A 25,008-nucleotide genomic window follows, 5' to 3' on the forward strand; every position below is an offset into this window, starting at 1 on the left:
CCGATCAAAGAAGGGTATCTTCATTTCTCAAAGGAAATATGTCCTAGATTTACTTCAGGACACTGGGAAGATGGGGGTGAAGCCAGTTGACTCTCCCATTGACCCCAACCATAAATTAGGTGACAGCCGTGGTGAACCTCTCAAGGATGTGAAACAGTTTCAGAGGCTTGTAGGGAGATTGTTATACCTTTCTATGACTCGCCCAGACATTGCATATGCTGTTGGTGTCCTCAGTCAGTTCATGCATGTTCCTAGGTCCTCTCATCTTGAAGCAGCAGAGAGAATCCTCCGATATCTAAAGAAGTATCCGGGTACTGGCTTGTTATTTCAAAAGCACGAACATTTGAAAGTTGAAGTTTATACCGTTGCAGATTGGACTGGATCCCAAAGTGATAGAAAGTCTACCAGTGGCTACTGCACCTTTATAGGAGGGAACCTTGTTACATGGAGGAGTAAAAAGAAAAATGTGGTGGCTAGATCCGGTGCTGAAGCTGAATATCGTGCTATGGTCCACGGGGTTGCTGAAGGCATGTGGATAAAGAATTTGTTGGGTGAGTTGGGTTTCCCAGTGGCCAAACCTATAACTCTATTCTGTGATAACAAAGCAGTTATAAGCATTGCTGCCAATCCGGTGCTTCATGATAGAACAAAACACATCGAAGTTGACAAGCATTTTATCAGAGAGAAAGTTATCACAGGCGAAGTGTGTACTCCCTATGTCACTTCTGAGAACCAGCTTGCAGACATCTTTACAAAGGGTTTAAACCTTTCTAGACATCATGATCTTTGTGACAAGTTGGGCATGATTGATATCTATGCTCCAACTTGAGGGGGAGTGTTGACAGTTGTTTTGTGTACTCAGGTTTAGTACCACAAGGGTACTATTGTAATTTCTCTCTTGTTTATATTGTATAATTGGGCCAGTATAAATAATATCTCTTACACTCGCCCCCAGTATTCTGGAGGGTTTTTAGTCCACTCTCCTCTCCTCTCTTCTCTTGCTCTTGCTCAACAAGTACTTTTACAATTAGGAAACCATGTATATAAATTAAGGAGTGGGGCGACTGTTTTAAGCACTCAAACCATTCTCTTCTTTCAAAGCTTCTCCCACGAGTGCTTCTTCTCTATCTCTCTTCTTCTCTTCTTCTCCTTTTCTCCTTTTTTATTTTCTGTTCAAAACCTGAAGAGTCTCTGTAGTCTTGTACGACTACTTGGTATCAGAGCCAAATTTAGGGCTTCTCGTGTGAGTTTGATCCAGCCCACTTTGATCAAGCCGACCACATGAAAACCGCCTAGAGCTGGAAGAATAGAGAAAGCTCCCTTCGGCTGATTCTTGGAGGTTATCTACAACAACAGTCCAAAGATTGGATCAGATGTTTGATAACCAAGAAGAATCAGAGGAAGAGAAGAGGATCAAGTCAGTTCTTGATCAAGACTAGAGGTGGTGATCAAAGTTTCAAAAGAATTCTGGTTCAAGATCGGTTTCTGCTATTCAAGACTGAAGCTGATTGTCAAGATTAGAGTTTTTCAGAATTTTCTGGTAATTTTTCAAGCCTTACCAGAAATTGGCAGCAAGGGTCTCTTGATATAAGAGGTACGGTTAAGAAAAAAATCCTTCCTTTCTGCATTTTTTAGGGTTTAAGAGAAAACCCTCAAGTTTCAGGGTTGTTATTGCTTCAGGGAGGTAATCAGATTTGTCTCCTCTCCCTTTATTTTTCTTTGCTCTTTGGAAGATCCAGTAGTTCCTTTTAACAGGACTGATACAGTTCAGTCCCAGTAGGCCGATTGGTACAGTAATTAGGAAGCATTCTAATTGAGTTTAAAAGGCAAAGGTTGGGTGTTTTTGGGTCTGGTTCAAGCAATCAGAATTTCAGAAGATTTCTGGTTCAAGATCAGAGCTTTTTAGAATTTTCTGGTAAGCTTTTCAATCTTTCTCAAGATCGGTAGTAATACCTGGATAAGAGGTACAAAAAATCTCCAGAAGATTTCTGTAGTTCCTTTAGGGTTTAAGAGAAAACCCTCAAGTTTCAGGGCTGTTATTGCTTCAGGACTTGTCTCCCTCGACTTCTTTGTTCTCTGGAAGAGCTGTTTCAGCAGGACTGTTACAACAAAACTGTTATTTTTTGCTATCAGTCTCAATAAGCTATTACTTGCTGCAGACCCAGTAGGCCGACTGGTACAGTAATTAGGAAGCCTTTTTACTAATTATTAATGGAGTTTAAAAGCCAAGGGAAGGGTGTTTTTGGGACTGGTTCAGTTAGCATGTCTGAAAACACCTTCCAGATTACAACTGTAAAGTTTGATGGTTCAAACTACTTAGAGTGGGCCCAATCAGCTATGATGGTCACTAGGGGAAGAGGAAAGCTGAACTATTTGTTGGGCGATGTGAAGGAACCAATCAAGGAGGATCCCACTTATGCTAAGTGGATTTAGGAAAATTATTTGGTGATGACATGGCTGTGTAACTTTATGCAGCCACACATCAGCCGAAATTACTTATGGGCAAAAACAACTAAAGAAATTTGGGATGTTGTGAAAGAAACCTACTCTCAACCCCTTAATGTTGCTAGGGCTTATGAGCTGAAATGTGAGGTCAAAAATCTCAGACAAGGGGAGAAACAGGTCTTTATTTATTTCTCAACCCTAAAATCCCTGTGGCATGAGATTGACCACCTTGAGACAATTGAATGGGAGAGCGAGAAAGATGCACAAACTTACAGAAAGCAGATTGAAACTAACAGAGTATTTGAGTTCTTGGTTGGTCTAAATTTTGAATATGATATTGTAAGATGGCAACTATTGACAAGAGAAAGTGTGATTCTATCTCAAGCCTATTCCCTAGTGCACAATGAAGAGACTAGGGGAAAGGTCATGTTACAGCAGCAACCTTTTGAATCTGCCCTAGCAACAGTTAAACACAAGCCTGGGGGAGATAAGGAAAGGGATATGAAGAAAGAGGCTAAAAAGGACCTAGTTTGTGAACATTGCAAGAAACTTAAACACACCAAAGACACCTGTTGGAAGTTTCATCCACATCTAGTTCCAGCAAAACTCAGAAACAAAAAGGGTAATGCCAATATGGCTGTCAACACTGATAGTGCAGCCTCAACAGCTTCAAGAGGTATCCCTCTTGATACCCTAGCTACCGTCTGAGCTGCTCTGACACAATTAGAAATTGAAGTCAGTAATTCAGTATCATCTCCTCAGCCATCATCAGCTCCTTCAACCTCATCTTTTGCTCAATCAGGTAATCGGGCCTCAACTTATCATGCTTCAACTCCAGGTAATACAGAACATTCTTGGATAATATGTTCAGGAGCATCTGATCATATGACTAGCTTGCCTTCACTATTCTCTACCTATCATTTATCTTCTGGTAAAGACAAAGTGTCCATTGTTGATGGATCTCTTGTTCCTATTTCTGGCAAAGGAGACATCAAGTTGTCTGATGCAATTTCCCTATCCTTTGTCCTGCATGTTCCTAAGCTTAATACCAACTTGCTCTCAGTTAGTAGAATTACAAAAGGGCAGAATTGTTCAATAACCTTTTTTCCTGATTGATGTGTTTTTCATGATCTGGAAACAAGGAAGGTGATTGGGACTGGCTGTGAGACAAATGGAATCTACCTACTTGGAGGATGTGCTCATCAGGAAGATAGTGAAACTAAGAAATCCTTTGTTTCTCATTCTATTGATCAGGTGATGCTTTGGCATAATAGATTGGGTCATTTATCCTTTCAGACTTTGAAACATTTGTTTCCCAGTATATTTGAATCTATCCAGATGACTAGATTGAAATGTGAAAGTTGTGAGCTTGCAAAACATTGCTGGACTACCTATTCATTAAGTAATAACAGAAACAATATTCCTTTTGAAATTGTGCATACTGATGTTTGGGGACCCTATCATACCACTGCCATGGGGGGGTACAGATATTTCCTATTATTTGTTGATGATTACGGTCGATTTTCTTGGGTTTACCTTATGCGTTCTCGAGATGAGGTTCCAGCATTAACCCGGATCTTTCATCAAATGATTTTAACCCAATTTGGGGTCAAAATTAGAATTTTTAGATCAGATAATGCAAAAGAATATTTTGCAAACCGATTAGCCTCCTACATGCTTGATCATGGGATTATCCATCAGAGTACCTACCCACATACACCAGCAGAATGGGGTTGCTAAAAGAAAGAAGACACATATTGGAGGTAGCCAGAGGCATTATGTTTACCTCAAATGTGCCTATATGTTTCTGAGGGGATGTTGTTTTACAGTTGTTTATCTCATCAATCGGATTCCCTTACGGGTTCTTAACATGAAAACTCCATTTACCCTTTTATACCCTGATAAAGAATTATTTACCATTCCCCTCAAAACCTTTGGGTGCACTTGTTTCGTTCAAATCCTAGGCCCTCATCGTTCCAAATTTGATCCCAAGGCCTCCAAATGTATTTTCCTTGGTTATGCCCAAACTCAGAAGGGATATTGCTGTTATGAACTGACTTCTGGAAAAAGATTTGTCTCAATGGATGTCACCTTCTTTGAGGATAAACCCTATTATCCAAGGGTTTCTCCTCAGGGGGAGAATATTGAAGCTGGGAGTAGCTCATCGGAAGTTCCTTTTCCAATCCCATTAAGTGAAGAAGGATGTAATGAGGAAGGATGTCAAAGGTGCAAGGATGCGAGAGTCTATCACAGACGATGGAGACAGGTCAATTTTGGACATCAGCAGTGCAGGCCAGTCCCAGACCCCACTATAGATCCAGATCCCGGTACCACAATAGCCCCAGTTCCTTTTGCAGATCCAGATCCATGTACCACAGATACTACAGATGAGAGACATTCAACCATGGAGCCTTCACCTTCATTTAGTGACTTTGATCTCCCCATAGCAGTTCGTAAAGGCAAACGCCGTTGCACCACAACTCACTGTATTTCTTAGTTCCTACCCTATGATCATTTGTCTCCCTCCTACAAGTCTTTTCTTGCATCCATTGTTGATATTCCCATTCCCAGAACAATACAGGAAGCATTGGAAGTACTAGAATGGAAAGATGCAATAAAAGTATAAATGGATGCCCTCATCAGAAACAATACCTGGGAGATAGTTGATCAACCTAAAGGAAAGAAACCGGTTGGATGTAGATGGGTATTCACTGTGAAACATAATGTTGATGGTTCTATTGAAAGGTATAAGGCCCGATTAGTTGCAAAAGGATTTACTCAGACATATGGGATTGATTACATATAAACTTTTGTACCAGTAGCAAAGATGACCACTATTAGAGTACTATTATCTCTTGCAGCTAGTTACTCTTGGCCGTTGTATCAGATGGATGTTAAAAATGCCTTTCTCAATGGAGACTTGCAGGAAGAAGATTACATGCAGTTGCCTCCAGGATTTTATGGTACGGAGACAGGAAAGGTTTATCGGTTGAACAAAGCTCTATATGGACTAAAACAGTCCCCTAGAGCATGGTTTGACAGATTCAGACGAGCCCTTGATAGTTTCGGATATGTGTAGGCTCAGTCAGATCACACCTTGTTTATTAAGAGAGTGGGTTCCTCCGTAACCTTGCTTGCCTTGTATGTGGACGATATTGTAGTTTCCGGGAGTGATACTAGTGAAATTGAGTCTCTTAAGCAACTCCTTCATCAAGAGTTTGAGGTAAAAGATCTGGGGGAACTACGATACTTCTTGGGCATTGAGGTAGCTAGATCCAAGCATGGGATTTTTGTCTCTCAACGAAAGTATGTTCTTGATCTGTTATAAGAAACAGGAAAGTTGGGTGTTAAGCCTGCGGACACACCTATTGAACAGAACCACAGGATTAGTGTAGAGGGTGGAGAGCCTATTGAAGATAAAGCTATATTTCAACGGTTAGTTAGAAAGCTTCTCTATCTTTGCCTCACAAGACTTGACATCAGTTATGCAGTCAGTGTAGTTAGTCAGTATATGCACTCTCCTAGAACTACTCACCTCCTTGCGGTTGAAAGGATATTAGCATATTTGAAGAGGTCCCCAGGCAGAGGCATTTCGTTCCAGAAAAATGACCACATGAAGATAGAAGTCTACACAGATGTTGATTGGGCTGGGTGTGTTGATGACCGAAGATCTACCTCTAGATATTGTGCCTTTGTTGGAGGTAATCTGGTCTCCTGAAAGAGTAAGAAACAAAGTGTTGTTTCTTATTCAAGTGTTGAAGCTGAATATAGGTCCATGGAAAATAGTGTGGCTGAGATTCTATGGTTGATGTCATTACTAGAGGAATTGGGTATTGTTTATGAGAAACCCCTAATGTTGTACTATGATAATCAGGCTGCCATCAATATAGCCCATAATCCAGTATAGCACGACAGAACTAAGCAGATGTCCAGATCCAACAACAACAACGTGAACAGCTTGATGTGACTAGGTTTCTTGTGGGCTTGAAGGCTGAGTATGAGCCTGTCAGAGCACAGATATTGGGGGGATCAGCTCTCCCCTCACTTGAAGAAGTTTTTGCCCGTCTTAAGAGGACATCCATTGAGCCAGTGGAACATTCTTCCTTCTCTGATAGATCTGGTTTGGTAGTGACTAAAAGGGAGTAGTCGTGGAAGTAGAAGTGGTGGTGGCAGCAGTGGTCCTCCAAGCAACCGTGGTGGACACATGTTTAACCGGGCCAGTGGCCGGACTGGAGGCCGTGAGTCAGGGGGAGGCCGTGGAAAAGGAAGGGGTAATGCTCAGAGAAAATGTACACATTATGGCTTAGAGGGGCACACAGTTAATTTCTGCTATGATTTGCGTGGTCGACCCAACACTTGGGCTAACCATGCTACATCTAAGAGTAGTAGAACAATTACTGAAAGCCAGCAAACTGCACCAACCCCCTCCACACCCACTTGTGCTTCCGGGCAGGAAATGGTGAGTGTACCACGGGCAATATATGAGCAGTTCCTTCAAACATCTGAGCAGAACACAGCTACACTTGCCCATTCAGGTATGACTTGTTTAGCTTCCAAAGCCTCACCCTGGATCATTGATTATGGCACCTCGGACCATATGTTTGGGACTCCTGATGTATTTTCTTCCCTTTCTCGCACCTCCACATCTCAGACAGTTACACTTGCTAATGGTTCTACATCTCCTATTTGTGGTGTTGATGATGTTGATCTCTCCTCATTGTCTTTAGCATCTGTTTTATATGTTCCTAAGTTCCCTTTTAACCTTATGTCTATTAGTAGATTAACCAAGTCCCTTAATTGTTCTATAACCTTTTATCCTTCTTCTTGTGTGTTTCAGGATCTCAAGACGGGGACGAAGATTGGTGGAGGGCATGAAGCCGGTGGTTTGTATTACCTTGATGGTGGTGGCCCCCCAGTGGCTTTTCAGTCGTCTCTTACTCCTCTCCAATGGCACTGCAGACTTGGTCATCCCTCTCTCAAGGCTTTGAAGTTGCTAGTTCCTTCCTTGAGTCATCTTTCATCATTAGATTGTGAGTCATGTCAGTTGGGAAAACATCATCAAGTCTCATTTAGTCCAAGAACTGATAGTCGTGTCTCAAGTCCTTTTGCTTTAGTTCATTCTGATGTATGGGGTCCAGTTAAAGTGGTGTCATACAATGGGTTTAAGTATTTTGTAATCTTTGTTGATGACTTTTCAAGGATGACATGGATCTATCTTATGAAAGACCGTAGTGAATTGTTCTCTATTTTTCAGAAATTTCATGCTGAAATACGCACTCAGTTTGGTGTTCATATGAAAATACTTCGCTCCGATAATGCCAAAGAATACATCTCCTCATCATTTCAGCAATACCTAGAACATCATGGAATAATTCATCAAACTTCTTGTGCCTACACCCCGCAACAAAACAGTGTAGCTGAACGGAAAAATAGACATCTTCTTGAAACTGCTCGGTCCTTGATGATCAATATGCATGTCCCAAAGCACTTTTGGAGTGATGCTGTTCTTACATCCTGTTTTTTAATAAATCGGATGCCCATGTCAATCCTTGGAAGTCAATCCCCTTTCTCCGTGTTGTTCCCCACTTTGTCTCCCTTTCCTCTCACCCCAAGAGTCTTTGGCTGTGTTTGTTTTGTTCAGCATTTGGGGCCTGGAGTAGATAAGCTAGATGCTCGGGCTACGAAGTGTATTTTTCTTGGCTACTCAAGGACTCAAAAAGGGTACAAGTGTTATAACCCTCAGTTTCATAAATCGTTTGTGTGCCCTGATGTCACCTTCTTTGAGTCAGTTCCTTTTTTCTCCAATGTCGGGGTCTCTTCTTCTCCCTCTGTGGTTCCTCTTCCTGTTCCGGTTGTGGACCCCCTTCCCGTAGCTCCCACTCCTACTGCAGATGCACATCATATGCCAATTACTACAGAGAGGCCACCAATTACTCAAGTGTATACTCGCAGAAGTGCTTCGAGTCCTCCTCCACTTCAGCACCCGCCGACAGATCCTGCTACTGCTCCTTCTCCCTCAGATCTTCATCTCCCTATTGCTTTGCGGAAAGGTAAACGTACTTGTACTTCTCATCCCATTTCAGACTATGTTTCCACTGCTCACCTTTCTGCTTCTCATTGCAAGTTTATATCATTACTCTCATCGGTTCCCATTCCCAAGATGTACAAGAAGCCCTTGCCTCTCTAGTGTGGCGGCAAGCTATGGAAGAAGAACTCTCTGCTCTACAACATAATCATACGTGGGAACTCACCACCCTTCCTCCTGGTAAGCACACTGTTGGGTGTAAATGGGTCTATACAGTGAAGCATCTTCCTGATGGCAGTGTGGAACGATTGAAGGCACGGTTAGTGGCCAAGGGCTATTCTCAGTTATATGGTGTGGACTATATGGAGACATTCTCTCCTGTGGCTAAAATTGGTTCAGTTCGGGTGTTGATCTCATTGGCTACTATGTATGATTGGCCTCTCCTACAACTTGACATAAAAAATGCCTTCCTACATGGTGATTTTGTTGAGGAGGTGTATATGGAGCAACCACCAGGGTTTGTTGCTCAGGGGGAGGCTGGTAAGGTGTGTAGGCTCAAAAAGGCAATCTATGGACTGAAACAATCTCCTCGTGCATGGTTCGGCAGGTTCAGTGAAGTGGTGAAGGCCTTTGGGATGAAACAGTGTCAGGTTGATCATTCCATGTTTAGCTATAACTCAAAAGATGGAAAAATCTTGCTAGTCGTGTATGTGGATGATATTGTCATAACCGGAAGTGACAGCAATGGAATTGACAGGCTAAAAAAATTCTTACAGGACCACTTCAATACGAAAGATCTGGGGAAGCTAAAGTATTTCTTAGGAATAGAAGTTGCGAGGTCAAAACAGGGGATCAACCTATGTCAGAGGAAATATGTTCTTGATCTACTTGAAGAAACAGGGTTGTTAGGTGCTAAACCAGCAGAGACTCCTATGGAACTCAATGCCAAGTTAAGTGTGGATGCAGGTGAAGAGTTTGATGATCCTGGAAGATACAGAAGGTTGGTGGGAAAGTTGAACTACCTGACCATTACCCGACTAGATATATCATTTGCTGTGAGTGTGGTGAGTCAGTTTATGCAACATCCTCGGGTTCCTCACTGGGAAGCTGTTCTGAGAATTGTTAGGTACCAAAAGGGTGCTCCAGGTTGTGGTTTGTTATACCAAAAAGGAGGACCTCTTGAGATAGTAGGGTACACAGATGCTGATTGGGCTGGCTCTATATCAGACAGGAGGTCAACCACAGGGTATTGTACCTTCCTGGGTGGCAATCTTGTAACTTGGAAGAGCAAGAAGCAAACAGTGGTGGCAAGAAGTAGTGCAGAAGCAGAGTACAGGGCTATGGCCCATACCACATGTGAACTAGTATGGCTGAAGAACCTACTACAGGAGATGGGTTTCTCAATTGACAAACCCATGAAACTATACTGTGATAACCAAGCTGCTGTTCACATCTCATCCAATCCTGTTTTCCGTGAAAGAACTAAACATATTGAGGTGGATTGTCACTTTGTGAGAGAGAAAGTGATAAGTGGGGTAATAACTACATCTCATGTGAGCTCAGGAAATCAGTGGGCAGATATCTTCACAAAAGGATTGTCTCGGGGAAGAATAGATTACATTTGTAACAAGCTGGGACTATATGATATATACTCTCCAGCTTGAGGGGGAGTGTTAGAATGCTCGAGTTAGGGGCATTTTGGTCATTTTGGTGTATCTTATTGAAAGTGAAATGTCTATTGTATCTGAGTTTAAGTTATGTGTCCCATCTTCTATGAGGGACAAAATTGTCTTTCTTGTAACTCAAGTTTTTCATAAATAAAAGTCAAGTGGGTCGGCTAGGAGAGTGACTTTCGAACATCCTCTCTTCTAGTCTGGCTGAACACTCTTCTCTCCTTTCTCTTTTCTTTCTTCTTTCTTCTTCTCTACTTTGACCTAGAAACAACTAGGGTTTATTCACAAGTTTAATAGAGGCCATCTGAACATTCAAGTAGTCAGTAGGGACCATCACACTAGTTTTATTGTCACTGTTGTCTCCCATTGCCGAATTCTGTTATTGCTGAATTCTGCACACTACACACTAAACCACACTGCACACTGAACCACACTGTTCTCAGCACTTATTATTGCTGAAAACTGCACTCTCTACACCACAACCCTACCACACGACTACCTGAAAACTCACCACACTGTTTGAGAATCACTCCCCCTTCGAATCACACTGAAATTTGCATAAACCCTAACACAGTACAACCTGACTTCCCACCATACAATCTGAAACAAACTTATCATTTGATTCACAACAAAAAACTACATAGAAACCTCTTACCTAATCACCAGAAAATCAGGCACACTTGACACCCACTGCATCACACGAATCAGCCCTCTTCTCTTCATCAATTAGGGGAGCGCTTCCTACAAACCACGAACTACACCACTGGAGGCATAGAAACCTCCAAGGGAAGAGGGCGATCACTCCTTTTCAGTCCTTTCCCTTATCTCCAACTGATGGAGAAGAAACCAAGAAAAAACCCTAGAGTGGGTGCGCAAAGAACAAAATTCTGGGCAGTTTCGATTTGCTCAACCTAGCTTTGATACCATATTAGAATTCGGCCTGCCCTTGAATTCTGTTAGAGTGATAACAACAGAAATAAGAGAAAGAGGAAAAGAGAGAGAAGAAGAAGAAGAAGAAGAAGAGAAGAGAATACAAGGGGAGAAAGGTCTGGTTCGAACAAGAGAGAAAATCAGTCTCTCCCATTCGGCCAGATTTGTTTTTATATTTCTATTAATCTGGAAATGACACCTTTGCCCCTACTTAAGTGAGGGACAAGAACTAACATAACTTTACACATCAGCAACTTAAACATAAGCATGAAGACAAAATTACCTCTACATAGTCAACATTAACAGATGTCACTTTCTTTGAGGATGTACCCTATTATCCTAGGGTTTCTTCTCAAGGGGAGAGTAGTGAGGTGGGGGCTCATTCATCAGAAATTCCATTACCTTTCCCAATCACTGAAGGGGAGCGTAGTGAGGAGGGTTGTCAGAGGTGCCGGAATTTGAGGTTATATCACAAGCGGTGGAGGCAGGTCCATTACAGACGAAATACCTTCCATTGTTGAGCCTTCATCTCCATTGGATGATCTTGACCTTCCCATTGCAGTCTATAAAGGGAAACGTCGTTGTTTCTCATCTACAACTCATTGTATTTCCTAGTTCTTGTCTTATGATCATTTGTCTCCATCCTACAAGTCTTTTTTGGCATCCATTGCTACTATTCTCATTCTTAGAACAGTGCAGGAAGCCTCGTCAGTACCTGAGTGGAAGGATGCAATGAAGGTAGAAATGAATGCTCTTCTGAAGAACAATACATGGGAATTAGTTAATCAGCCTAAAGGGAAGAAACCAGTTGGGTGTAGATGGGTGTTTACAGTGAAGCATAATGCTGATGGTTCCGTTGAAAGATATAAGGCTAGATTCGTTGCAAAGGGGTTTACTCAGACATATGGCATAGACTAATTGGAGACTTTGGTGAAAGCTGAACCACTGTAGTCGAAGTAGCAGAAAAGAGGAGAAGAAGAAGAGATGTTGGAATGTCGAACTGTACTTACAGTCGACCATGCCTTTATTTATATATAAGTGAAGTACAAAGTACAAGAAATTACTGGGATACCCCTGATTAGTGATGGAACACCCAGAAGACTTAAGACATAAACAAGATTAGGCCCATTAGTAAAGGCCCAGTTACAAGATAAGTTTAACATAAGAATGGGCTAATAGGAATTCTTATCAGCCGAATACACTCAAGCCTTCTAACATATCATTCTAACACTCCCCCTCAAGCTAAACATGGATATCAATCATGTTTAGCTTGCCAAGTACGTCCTTGAACTTTGTAGTTACCAGCCCTTTTGTTAATACATCTACAATCTGCATTTCTGATGGAGTATAAGGCACACAGAGTTCCCCTGAAACAATTCTCTCTCTTACAAAGTGTCGATCAATTTCAATATGTTTTGTCCTGTCATGTTGTATTGGATTATTGACAATGTTGATAGCAACTTTATTATCACAATACAACTTGAGAGGACCTTCAGTCTTGATACCAAGCTCATTAAGGAGAGTTCTGAGCCATAAGAGTTCAGCAACCCCGTGTGCCATAGCTCGGTATAGCCACAACATTCTGCTTCTTACTGCGCCATGTGACTAGGTTTCCTCCCAAGAATGTACAGTAACCTGAGGTTGACTTTCTATCTCCAACAGACCCAGCCCAATCAGCATCAGTGTAGGCTTCAATTCCAAGTCTGTTGTTCTTCCTGAATAGAATTCCTTTCCCTGGGCAAGTTTTCAAATATCTTAGAATTCTTTCCATTGCTCTCATATGAGGAGTCTTTGGTGAGTGCATGAATTGACTGACAACATGCACTGCATAGGCAATGTCTGGCCAAGTGAGGAATAGGTATATCAGTTTTCCTACCAATTTTTGGTACCTTTCCTTATCACAGTATTCCTCACCCATTGATTCTTGTAATCCATGGTTCGGTTCTATTGGTGTGTCTGCTGGCCTGCACCTCATCATGCCTGTTTCTTCTAGGAGATCTAACACATATTTTCGTTGACATATGTAGATTCCTTCTCTTGATCTAGCAACTTCAATCCCGAGAAAATATCTCAGATTTCCCAGGTCCTTGATCTCAAATTCTGAAGCTAAGAATTCCTTCAACCTCTTCATCTCTTTCACATCATTTCCAATAATCACCATATCATTCACATAAACAATGAGAGTTGTAAGTTTTTCATCCTGTCTCCTTGTAAACAATGTATGATCCGCACTGCTCTGAGTGTACCCCACTTTCTTCATGGCCATACAAAGTCTCTCAAACCATGCCCCGGGAGATTTCTTCAAGCCATACAAAGCTTTCCTTAGTTTACACACGTTCTTTCCAACATTATATCCAGGTGGGGGTTCCATGAATACCTCTTCATGTAGATCACCATTTAGGAAAGCATTCTTCACATCCAGCTGATGAAGTTCCCAAGAGAATTTTGCAGCTAATGACAGTAGAACCCTGATTGTGTTGAGCTTTGCTATCGGGGCAAAGGTTTCCATGTAGTCAATTCCTTCCTTTTGTGTAAATCCCTTTGCCACAAGTCTGGCCTTGTATCTTTCAATTGACCCATCTTCCCTGTGCTTTACTGTGAATACCCACTTGCACCCAACAGTACCTTTCCCTTCTGGCAGGTCCACCAATTCCCACGTTCTTGCTTTCATTAGGGCTTTAATCTCTTCATTCATGGCTTCTTTCCATCTTGGATCAGATACCGCCTCTGAATATCTGGAAGGGACACATACAGAGGAAAGAGCAGACACAAAGGAATGATAGGCAGGTGATAAATGTGAGTAAGAGACATAATTAGCTATGGAATGCCGAGTGGTACAAGAACGAACAGGCTTACAGAGAGCAATGGGAAGATCCAAATCTGAATTGAGAGAGTCAGAATTACCTTGGATTGCAGATATAGATTGATCTGAGTCCAACTGGTTGCAATCATGAGGTTGAGGGCCCTTCTTCCTTCTACTGTATGTAAGTATCTCTTTCTCTTGCCTGCTGGAATCATCAGGAGCATCAGCTGAAGCTGGAGATGTAACTGGCACAGCGGGAGTCTCACTAGGTCGATCCGGAATGTTATAGCTAGGAGTAGTGGAAGGTGATGAAAGGGGAACAAAAAAGAAGGGAGAATGAGAATCCTCTTCCATCCCACTAGTCTCCCCCTGAAGAGGATTCTGAGAAGATTGGAAATAGGGTTAAGACTCAAAAAAGACTACATCTCTGATGACATATTTTTTCTTGGAGACCGGATCATAACACTTATACCCCTTTTGCGTAGGAGAGTAACCCAAAAAAATTCCCTTTGTAGCCTTAGGATCCAGCTTGGTTTTCTTTGGATCCTTCACATGTATGAAGCATGTACATCCAAAAACCCGTGGGGGAAGAGGAAATTCTGGAAGAGTGGGACACAACACAGAGAAAGGGGTCTTCATACCCAATACCTTAGATGGCATCCGATTTATCAGGTATGATGCAGTGAGAACAGCTTGAGACCAATATTGCTTGGGCACATTGTGCTTGAAAAGTAGAGCTCGAGCTGTCTCCATTAGGTGTCTGTTCTTGCGCTCAGCAACTCCATTTTGCTGAGGGGTGTAAGCACATGATGATTGATGTAACATGCCTTCGTCTTCCATGAATGAGTTCAAGGATTTTTCAAAATATTCAGCTGCATTGTCTGAACGGAATTGTTTAATCTTCTTATCAAATTGGGTTTCAATCATCTTGCAAAACATCATAGTTATCCGTGGAACTTCTTCACGTCCTTTTAACAGATAAATCCAAGTGCACCGAGAATAATGGTCAATAAAACTGATAAAATAACGGAAGCCATCAATGGAGACAATGGGTGAAGGACCCCAAACATCAGAATGGACCAAATCAAAAGGGGCTCGAATTTCATTACTAGAAATTGGATACATTGATCTGCATTGTTTTGACATTTGACACACATCACAAACTAAACTTTGATTCGGAATGCCCTTACATAAATCGGGAAACAACATTGCTAAAGAAGAAAAAGACAAATGACCTAGCCTAGCATGCCACAAGTGTAGCCTAGCTCTTGACTCCACACTTTCTGAACTAGTAGTAGCAGAAGCTTGCAGTGCTGAACTGACATCTGCATCAAAATAGTAGAGGCTCTCATACTCATGACCACTCCTAATTGTTCTCCTCGTCAATCTATCCTAGAAAACACAATGAGAGGGAAAAAAAGTTATACTGCAGTTCAAATTTCTTGTAAGCTTTGAAACAAACAACAAATTTGATGTAAGACTAAGAACATGTAAGACTGATTTAAGAGAGAGATCCTTGCTTAGGTCAACCACTCCCTTTCCCGAGATGGTGGAGAGGGACCCATCAGCTACTCTCATCTTATCCTAGCTAGACAATAAATGATATGAGGAGAATAATGAGGACATATGTGTCATATGGTCAGTGGCTCTTGAGTCAATCACCCAAGAGCTAGAATTAATGGAACTAGTTGCACTAAATGCAGAGGCTGTACCTGATTTGGCAAGAGAGGTGGAAGCTAAAGGATTGTTCTTCAAACGGGCAAATGCCCGGCTGAGAACCTCTACCTCACTAGCTGTAAAGCCCAAGGTACTTGGTCCAGAGGAATCAGCAACCTGCTTTGTGGTGGAGGAGGACACTGGCTGAGTACTCTGTGAGATGTCACTACTGCTGTTGGTGGCAAGATTCCCACTTGTTGTGTGGCCCTTATGTTGCCTTTTTTCCTTTCTCAGAGCAGCTGGCTTCAGATGAGGGTACACGACCCAACATTTCTCCTTTGTGTGTTTCTCACCACCACAATGGGTACACTTGAGGGACTTCTTGTCTGAAAATCTGCTTCCCTTAGTGGAGACTAAGGCTGAATGTTCTCCAGATAGTTCTGTTGTTTGTGTCTGGGAGTCAACCTGCATCTCCTTTCTCCTTCTTCATTCCTCACCAAGTAGTAAACAGGATGAAGCTCAGGTAATTCATCTCTCCCTAGAATCTGTGACCTTACACCTTCATATATAGGGTCTAAGCCTATTAGGAACTTGAAGGTTCTGTCCTCCTCAATCTGCTTGTCATGCCTCTCCTTATCCCTGGCATTTTCCCAATCCAAAATCATGTGATGGTCAAGCTCTTCCCAGAGACCTTTCAGTGTTGCAAAGTATGTTGCCACAGACATGTCTCCTTGTCTTAGGGCTGCAATGTCTTGGTTCAGCCTGTAGATTCTAGCATTATTCTTCTTTTGGCCATATGTCTTAGATACTTTCTCCCAGATTTTAGTTGCTGTAGGAAAATGATGAACAGTTCTGGCCACCCGAGGAGTCATGGAGGCCAGCAACCAAGACATAACTGTGGCATTTTCCTTGCGCCACACAGTGTATTCAAGGCTGCTGATTTCTGGTTCCTTTTTATCTCCATCCAAATAGCCTGTGAGGTCACGAGAGGTAATGAACAGTCTTGCTGAGACAGACCACTCTCTAAAGTTATACTCATCCAATAGCACACTTGTAATCTGCAAGCTATGCAGATTAGGGTTCTCCAGGTTTGAGGACCTTATAACAGGTCTGTTATCTTTAAAAGAAACTTCACCGGATAGTGATGACATCCTAACTTTGGTCAAGGAGTTGTTCACAGTACTGTTGGGTGGTTCTGGTAAGGGCTGGCCGAAGTAGTCACAGAGTTCACAGTGCTGATAGCACACCAGATAGGCTTCACCTCAGAGTTCACAGTGCTGGTAGCACACCGGATAGGCTTCACTTGGACTAAACCAGTTCGGGTACAGCAGCAAGGAAAAGTCTGTAACTGAACCAGTTCACAGAGCTGGAGTAGGGCTGGTAACCGACCTGGAAATGATCTGTAACTGAATTCGCCACAGTTCTGTAAAGGTCTTTCTGAACCAGTTCTGATGCAGGTTCTGATTAGCCGAAGTAACCTCAGCAGGCCCTGACAGCTCGCAACACAGTTTCAGACTTGCCGAGACTGTCACCGTTTTGAAGCAGTTCTGTTACAGCAGCAAAAGGTGTTCTGGGCTGGTACCGACCTATGCGATGCAGACTCCACTTGAACTTCGAGTACTGCAACTGTAAAGGGAGTTCCCCTCCTTACAGACAACACTAGGACTGCTGAAATCAGTCCTCAACTAGGTCTGTCCTATACAGACCTCTTCTTAGCAGTCGAATAGCTGCTAACTACTAGAAACTAGTAGGACTTCAGCTTCAGGGTCTTACCTCCCTTGCGCCCTACAACCAAGGGAAACCCTAGGTCGAACCTTGTGTTGTTCTCCTGCAACCCTAGGGTTTCACAGCAGCAACCCAGATAAAAAAAAAAGTGAAATACAGCAAGAAAGAGGAGATGACGTCGGCAATAACCAGGAAGGTGCTCAATGCTCTGATACCATGAAAGCTGAACCACTGTAGTCGAAGTAGCAGAAAAGAGGAGAAGAAGAAGAGATGCTGGAATGTTGAACTGTACTTACAGTCGACCATGCCTTTATTTATATATGAGTGAAGTACAAAGTACAAGAAATTACTGGGATACCCCTGATTAGTGATGGGACACCCAGAAGACTTAAGACATAAACAAGATTAGGCCCATTAGTAAAGGCCCAGTTATAAGATAAGTTTAACATAAGAATGGGCTAATAGGAATTCTTATCATCCGAACACACTCAAGCCTTCTAACATATCATTCTAACATTTTGCACTAGTAGCAAAGATGAACACTATCAGAGTTTTACTATCTCTTGCAGCCAATTTCTCATGGCCATTGTTTCAGATGGATGTTAAAAATGCCTTCTTCAATGGTGACTTGCAAGAAGAGGTGTACATGCAATTACCTCTTTGATTTTACAGTGTAGAAGTATGAAAGAAGGTCTGCCGGCTTAATAAGGCTTATATGGACTGAAACAGTCTCCCAGAGCCTGGTTTGATAGATTTAGACAAGCTCTTGAAAAATTTGGTTATGTGCAAGCCCAGTCAGACCATACTCTTTTTATTAAGAATGTGGATTCCTCCTTAACACTTCTTGCTGTATATGTGGATGGTATTTTAGTGACAGGGAGCGATACCCGTGAGATTGATTGTCTTAAGCAACTCCTTCACCAAGAATTTGAGGTCAAAGACTTAGGAGAGCTACGGTATTTCTTGGGTATTGAGGTAGCATGGTCTAAACATGGGATTTTTGTTTCCCAAAGGAAGTATGTTCTTGATCCGTTGGAAGAAACTGAGAAGCTAGGTGTTAACCCTGCTGACACACCTATTGAACAAAATTACAAGATCAGTGCAGAAGGTGGAGAGCCTCTTGAAGTTAAAGTTATGTTCCAACGGTTGGTTGGAAAACTTCTCTATCTTTGTCTCACACGACTAGACATCTTTTATGCAGTCAATGTTGTTAGCCAGTATATGCATTCTCCTAGAACCACTCACCTACTTGCAGTTGAGAGGATATTGGCGTATTTGAAGAGATGTCCAGGCAAAGGTATACTCTTCAAAGATAATGGTCACATGAAAATAGAAGTTTACACAGATGCTGATTGGGCTGGATGTGTTGATGATAGGAGGTCTACCTCTGGGTATTGTGCTTTTGTAGGAGGCAATCTTGTTTCTTGGGGAAGTAAGAAACAAAATGTTGTTGCTCGCTCCGGTGCTGAAGCTGAATATAGGTCCATGGCGAATGGTGTGGCTGAAGTGTTATGGTTGAAATCCCTATTTGAGGAGTTGGGTATTGCTTATGAGAAGCCCCTAATGCTGTAATGTGATAATCAGGCTGCTATTAACATTGCCTATAATTTGGTACAACATGACAGAACTAAGCATATTGAAGTGGATTGACACTTTATCAGAGATAGAGTTGCTTCCCAAGAAGTGTATCTTCCATATATCACTTCCAGCGTGCAACTTACAGATCTCTTCACTAAGGCAGTTTCCAAGACAAAGTTAGAGGTAGATCTATGCAAGTTGGGAATGACTAATATCTATTCCCAATTAGAGGGGGAGTGTAGAGATGTAGAGCATTAATGTGGTCCCCTCTACTGTTTGTCTATCTATGTTACTTATGTCACTTAGTGGTAGTTGGTAGTTATTTTCTGTTTTGTATTATTTCTTAGCTTATGTAAGCAATAGGGGTAATTCTGGTTTTTACCCTATTTAAACTAATAACATAAATAGATGAGTGGGGTGGCAATCTATGTTATGGCCCACACTCTTTTTTGATCTTCTTCTCTTCTTCTTCTCCTCTTTCTTCTTCTTCTTCTTCTTATTCTCAAACTTTCTTTCTTGTTTATTGTACATTACAACTAGGACTGATTGCAGTCCTACTAGACAACTACCTTATCATGCAGTTGGCCGATCTAGAACTGCATGATGGAGCAGCTCAAGAAATCTTTAAACTTGCTCTGATACCAAGTAGAAAAGCTTGGACAACCTGTTTTGATATGAAAAAGAAAGAAGAAAAGAAAGAGAAGAAAAAGGTTTCTGCTGAGAAAGAGAGGGAAGAGAGATAGAAGAGAATGGGAGAAGCTTAGAATTAGGTCTGGCGGCCCCTTTCATTAGATTATATACTCATAAATAAAAGAGAGTACAAAGACAAGTATGTCCTTAGTAAGTCGGCTACTTGTGAGAACTTAAAAAAACACTCTTAAAAACATAAACTAATGGGCCTAAGGCCCAATAACTCCATAACTATGCTATGTAAATAAAAAACAAGTTATATCAGCCCAAAACTCATCATTTGGCATCCAGAAAAACTGCATTTATGTCATGTTTTTTCTTCTTATCAAGAGAGGACTGAGTAAGAAGCTAAGTTTCCTCTCTTAATTACTCTCCAAGAATTATATCCAAGTCAAGTATGTTTGACCATACTGTCTCATAATCAGACCGGAGATGCATAAAAAAAATGCATAACTTTCCTCTTATCAAAGTGCTTCTTCATATACTTTACACACCAATCTGTAATTAAATCTCCAAGGTGAACCAACTCATATTCAGTCTAAAGGTTGACGAAACCAGCATAGTTCTCCAGAATCCTTTTCTCCCCCTAAGCATAATAAAATATCTCTCACTCACTCTGATATTGCCTGGACATGTTTGATTGTTGATACACCTTTTCAAGGTATTCAAACATCTCATATGCCGTTTTGATCCCCCTCATTGGGATAGAAACATCATAGTGACAGATCCGAGAATCCAAGACACAACCTATGCATTTTCTGTTTTCCATTTCTTCAGCCCCTTGACATCACTAGCATCGGGCATGTCTGTAGAGCCATCAATATAGCCCCATAATCCTTTCCTTTAAACAAAATATTGGAAGTGAAACTTCCAAAGTGCATAGTTGCTTCCATTGAACTTTACGGAGATTATTTTTCCTTTCTCAAGTCCAATAGTGAACAAAATATAGAAGGGATAGCATAAAACAAGCAATACAATTACAAGAAGAAATCCAAAAGAGTTAAATGAGGAGAGTTAAAACCTCTTACAACCAAGAGAAGATGTCCAAAAACAGAGAACTGAGATCTGAAATCACAGTCCAGAAAAGGAAAGTAGGCCTGCTGCCGCCCAAGATAGATAAATAGAACTCCTTTAGTACTTGTCTGAAGCCAATGAAACTTTCAGAATATGAAGAATAGGGTGAAGCGACACTTCCTTTGAAAAGGAAAGTATGCCTGCTGCCACCCAAGATAGATGAATAGAACTCCTTCAGCACTTGTCCGAAGCCGATGAAACTTTCAGAATATGAAGAATAGGGCGAGGCAACACTTCCTTTGAAGTTTTATCACAAACTAATGTCTTTTAAGAGAGATCTAATGAGATTTCTCTTGTTGGTTGTGTGAAACAGAGAAAACTGGTTCTTGGATTGATCAAAACAGTTCAGAACCAATCACTGGAGTAAATAAAGACAAGTTGATCTGAATGTACTAAAAACAAATCAGAGAATAACCTGCTCTGATACCGTGTTAACCTTATGAAGGGATGAGAGATCCATCATATGGATGGCCGAACCTTGCAGGAAGGTTGGACGAAATTTCAAAAATTTCTCTATCTCCCATGTGGGAATCACATTCCCAATTTTAGAAAACTGCATTTTCAAGGATCAACCTTGAAACCAAACTGGACCATTTATATTAAATGGCATAATGTACATCATTTTGATTGAAGCTAAGGGCATACACTGTCTAACACCTTACAGAGAGAGAGAAACAAGAAACTCCAAGGTTGTTAGGGTTGATCAAGTATTCATCCAACCCAGAATAGGCATATTTATATTAAAATATGAATAGACAAGATTGTCCTTACAAAAGAAATAAAGTACAGAGCTGTACAAAATGTCCATCGATGTCAAAACTTCAAAACATGATTTTGATAAGTCATACTATGAAAAAAATCTATATAGTTAATTAAATTTGGTAGAAGCATGGTATATAGGATTCACATAACCACATCCGTGTCTATAATTCTAGGAAATGGAGAGGTGTGTCCCCAATTATTGCATCCTAATCTGAGTCAGTACTATTCCTATCTGGGCATTATAGGTTTATATTTAAATTTCTTTCGGACATGGATGCCTTCTTCCTATTGTCATGAAGATATATACAAATTTCTAGCAAATAAATGACTATATAAAACCAAATGAAAAATTTAAGTTCTGAAATTGCTTGGGGTTTTCTTCTTGTTGTGCAGACACAGTTATGTTGGTCATTCTTCACGGACTAATGCTTCTGCTCCTGCTGCACCTGTTTCAGTAAAAACAGGTATCTCCTTTCCCTACCACTCAGGGAAGCTTGTAGGGATATCTGGGTGTATCTTTTTTGATTTGGATAATATGTTAAACAACCTTACATGCTAAACTTCTCTATTACCTAACAACCTCAATGAGACAAAAGTTTCATTCTCAATGAAGCAAGAAAATTCATAAAAAGAATAAGTGGTCAAAGATCAATTTATCCATTTCGCATACATTTATAATATCACTTTTCTTTTTAAACAAAATCCTTTTCTCGTCTTTGTAAAGATTAAATTTCTATGCTCTGTAGCTATAGATTGTTACCTGAGCTATTTTCATGCGAGAACAGGTGATGCATGGGCATATTGGGACACTAGAGCTTCTCCTGAAGACATGGAAGAGTTGTGGAAGCATCCTGATGTCCTTAAAGAGTGGGCCAAGTCTAGAGAGAGAAAAGGGCAAGTGCGATTTTCTCATGATGCAGAGAAGAGACCATACCTTTCTCGGATAGAAGTTATGGTAAGATTGTAGGACATAACTAACATAGCTATGATTTTTATTGGACATCTAATGAATAGTTTATATATAATTCTACATATCTCATAGCTTATGACTGTTCTCACGTTTCACCATTTTCTTCTTCTGCTTTTTGCTTTTCTGTTCTTGATTTTTTAATGATTAGCTCTACAGTACCTTGTTCCTGATTTGTACTTTTTCATAGTGAAATTCAATTTCACAATCATAATCAAATATTTTTTTATCAAACAAGAATCTTCCCTATAAAACCTTAAGGTTTAAACATAATTTGTAATAGTAACTTAAAGGTGGTTAACTTGTTCCTTGCCAGGCAATAAAAGCTTGTCTAGGATCATTTGAGAAGATTAGGAAGTTTAGGCGTATGGGTTCTGTTTCAGGGTCATTCGAGTAGGAGTAGGGTGCATGTGGTCATTTTGGAGTTTTCTCTTCATTTTGAATGTTTCTGTTCGGCGTCTTTGGGTGTAACTGTTTTAGTGTTGTCTTTTCTCTTGGGTGATTTCTTGTCACCTTCCCCTTTGTATTCTCGTTTTATTTTAATGAATTTTTCTTTACCCTTCAAAAAAAAAAAAAAAAATAGAAGCTTGACTAGAAACCTGAGTAGAAGCTAAATGAGCAAAAGAGGTGTTCCATTCCCTTTTTAGACTTATGAAGCATTGATTGTCTTCACTATGTCCTTTCTCTCCATCATTGTATTTCATTGTAATTCTAAAACCTAAATTCTAGCATGATGTTGGGCAAATCTAAGACCATCATGTTTCTAAGAGCAGTAACATGAAATAGTTGTAGGAATTAAGTATAGCCAATTATTGGCTGCTCTTTGAGGTTTTTTTTTTTTTTGGAAATTCTTGTTATGTTTCTGAGTTTGTCTGAATGATGCTTATTAAACAAAAATAGTATAGAAGATAATACTGGCTTCATCAAATTGTTAACACCGATAAGAATGGAAAAATAAGGAAAACAGTAACATGTGCTTCATTTTGCAGGCAGTTGCTGAAATCATTATTTCAAAACATTTTAGTTCACGATCAATCAAACCTGTAAGTTTATTTTTCACTGGTGAAAATCCATATAAATCAGTAACTAATAAATAGTTTCACTGATGCCTTATACTTTTCTTTATCTATTCCCCCTAATTTTTTACTCATGGTGATGTATTACCTCGCTAAATACTTGTTAGTAGTTGTGGTAGTGCTTACATTTAAAAAAAAAAATGCTAATGATTTTACCTTGGTGCAATTAGGGATGGCAATTTCCATCATACCCGGTGGGTGCCCTTTTTTTATGAAAAATAGATTTTGGGGCAGGAACAGGTTTGAGGATTTTACACCCGTACGGGTATGGGTAGGGCACAGTTATGCTAAACATGATCCTCCCTGGTCCGTATATTGAATCTACTAAAATACCCCTGGTTCTTATAATTAAATTACCAATTTAACATGGGATGCACATATGTTTTAAATTGGAAGACCTTGAGGCTTCCTCACCTAGTAACCCTCACTATTCACTCAATATATTTCTACATGTTTCAATCAAATAATTGGAAAGTTTGATGTTTGTTCATGTTATTTTGCTTGTTTGTTGCTTATATATAACAGGAAATTAGATGTAGGTTCTGGTGCAACCATATTTTGATGCTTGTTTGTTGCTCCAGTTGTTAAGGGCAGGCTTCCTCACCAAATCAGCCTCTGGCTTGGAAATTAGATGCAGGTTCTGGTGCAACAAACAAGAAGTGTTCTTTGCTCCAGTTGCCAAGATCAACTCAATAAGAATATGGTGCAACCAAATCATAGCCTTTGTTCCAATTTGATGTGAAAAATGCTTTTCTCCATGTCAAATCCGGGATCCTAGATGTTAAGGGCAAAGCATGTAGGTTGAAGAAAGCTTTGTATGGTCTAAAACAATCTCCAAGAGCCTAGTTTTTAAGGCTTAGTCGTTCCATGAAAAAGATAGGGTATAGCTAGTGCCAAGCTGATCATACCTTTTTTTATCAAACAAGGAGATAAAGGGACAGGGATTGTCGTCGTGTATGTGAATGGTATAATTGTGACTAGGGATGGCCAAGAGCAGATTTAGCAGTTGAAGTCCTTCCGAGGGAAGGAATCTGAGATCAAAGATTGGGAAGATCTTTGTGTTGAGCAGGAGACCAAGAAGAAGAAGAAAAGAAGGAGAAAAGAAGAAGAAAAGAAGAAGAGGAAGAAGAATAAGAGGCAACTGAGTTAAGGCCTCAACAAAACTTAGCTTCAGTCGAGTGAAGCTTTCTATTTATACTATTCTGGCCGTACATAACAATATGTCTACAGAATTACGAAAATACCCCTGTGGGTACTAAGCCTGTGTACAGTACATATAATACACCTGTTAACACTCCCCCTCAAGTTGGGGCATAGATATCAATCATGCCCAACTTGTCACAGAGACCTTGATGTCTAGAATGGTTTAGCCCTTTTGTAAATAAGTCTGCAAGTTGGTCTTCAGAGCTGATGTATGGAGTGCATACTTCGCCTGTGATGATTTTCTCTCTGATAAAATGCTTGTCAACTTCAATGTGCTTTGTTCTATCATGTAGTACCGGGTTGGAAGCAATACTGATAGTTGCCTTGTTGTCATAGAGTAGAGTCATGGGTTTACCAACTGGAAAACCCAACTCTCCCAATAGATTCTTTATCCACATACC

At 40.7% G+C, this 25,008-nt stretch overlaps 1 protein-coding gene across 18 annotated transcripts in view; it reads left to right on the forward strand.

Moving 5' to 3' along the window:
- The window catches only part of LOC104599645 (transglycosylase), a 124,142-nt gene that overhangs the window by 68,060 nt on the left and 31,074 nt on the right, over positions 1 to 25,008 (forward strand). For 17 of the 18 annotated variants that reach the window (XM_088891435.1, XM_088891436.1, XM_088891434.1 and 14 more), the window contains 3 exons: positions 21,755 to 21,825; positions 22,147 to 22,316; positions 23,318 to 23,371. In XM_088891435.1, coding sequence (XP_088747561.1) covers positions 21,755 to 21,825; positions 22,147 to 22,316; positions 23,318 to 23,371 — 295 coding nt within the window. The remainder of the gene's footprint in view (positions 1 to 21,754; positions 21,826 to 22,146; positions 22,317 to 23,317; positions 23,372 to 25,008) is intronic. The other variant, XM_088891442.1, reaches the window with a different exon arrangement.

Source organism: Nelumbo nucifera, chromosome 7, assembly GCF_055504915.1.
Source record: "Nelumbo nucifera cultivar China Antique chromosome 7, China Antique-T2T, whole genome shotgun sequence".
Classification (NCBI taxonomy): domain Eukaryota; kingdom Viridiplantae; phylum Streptophyta; class Magnoliopsida; order Proteales; family Nelumbonaceae; genus Nelumbo; species Nelumbo nucifera.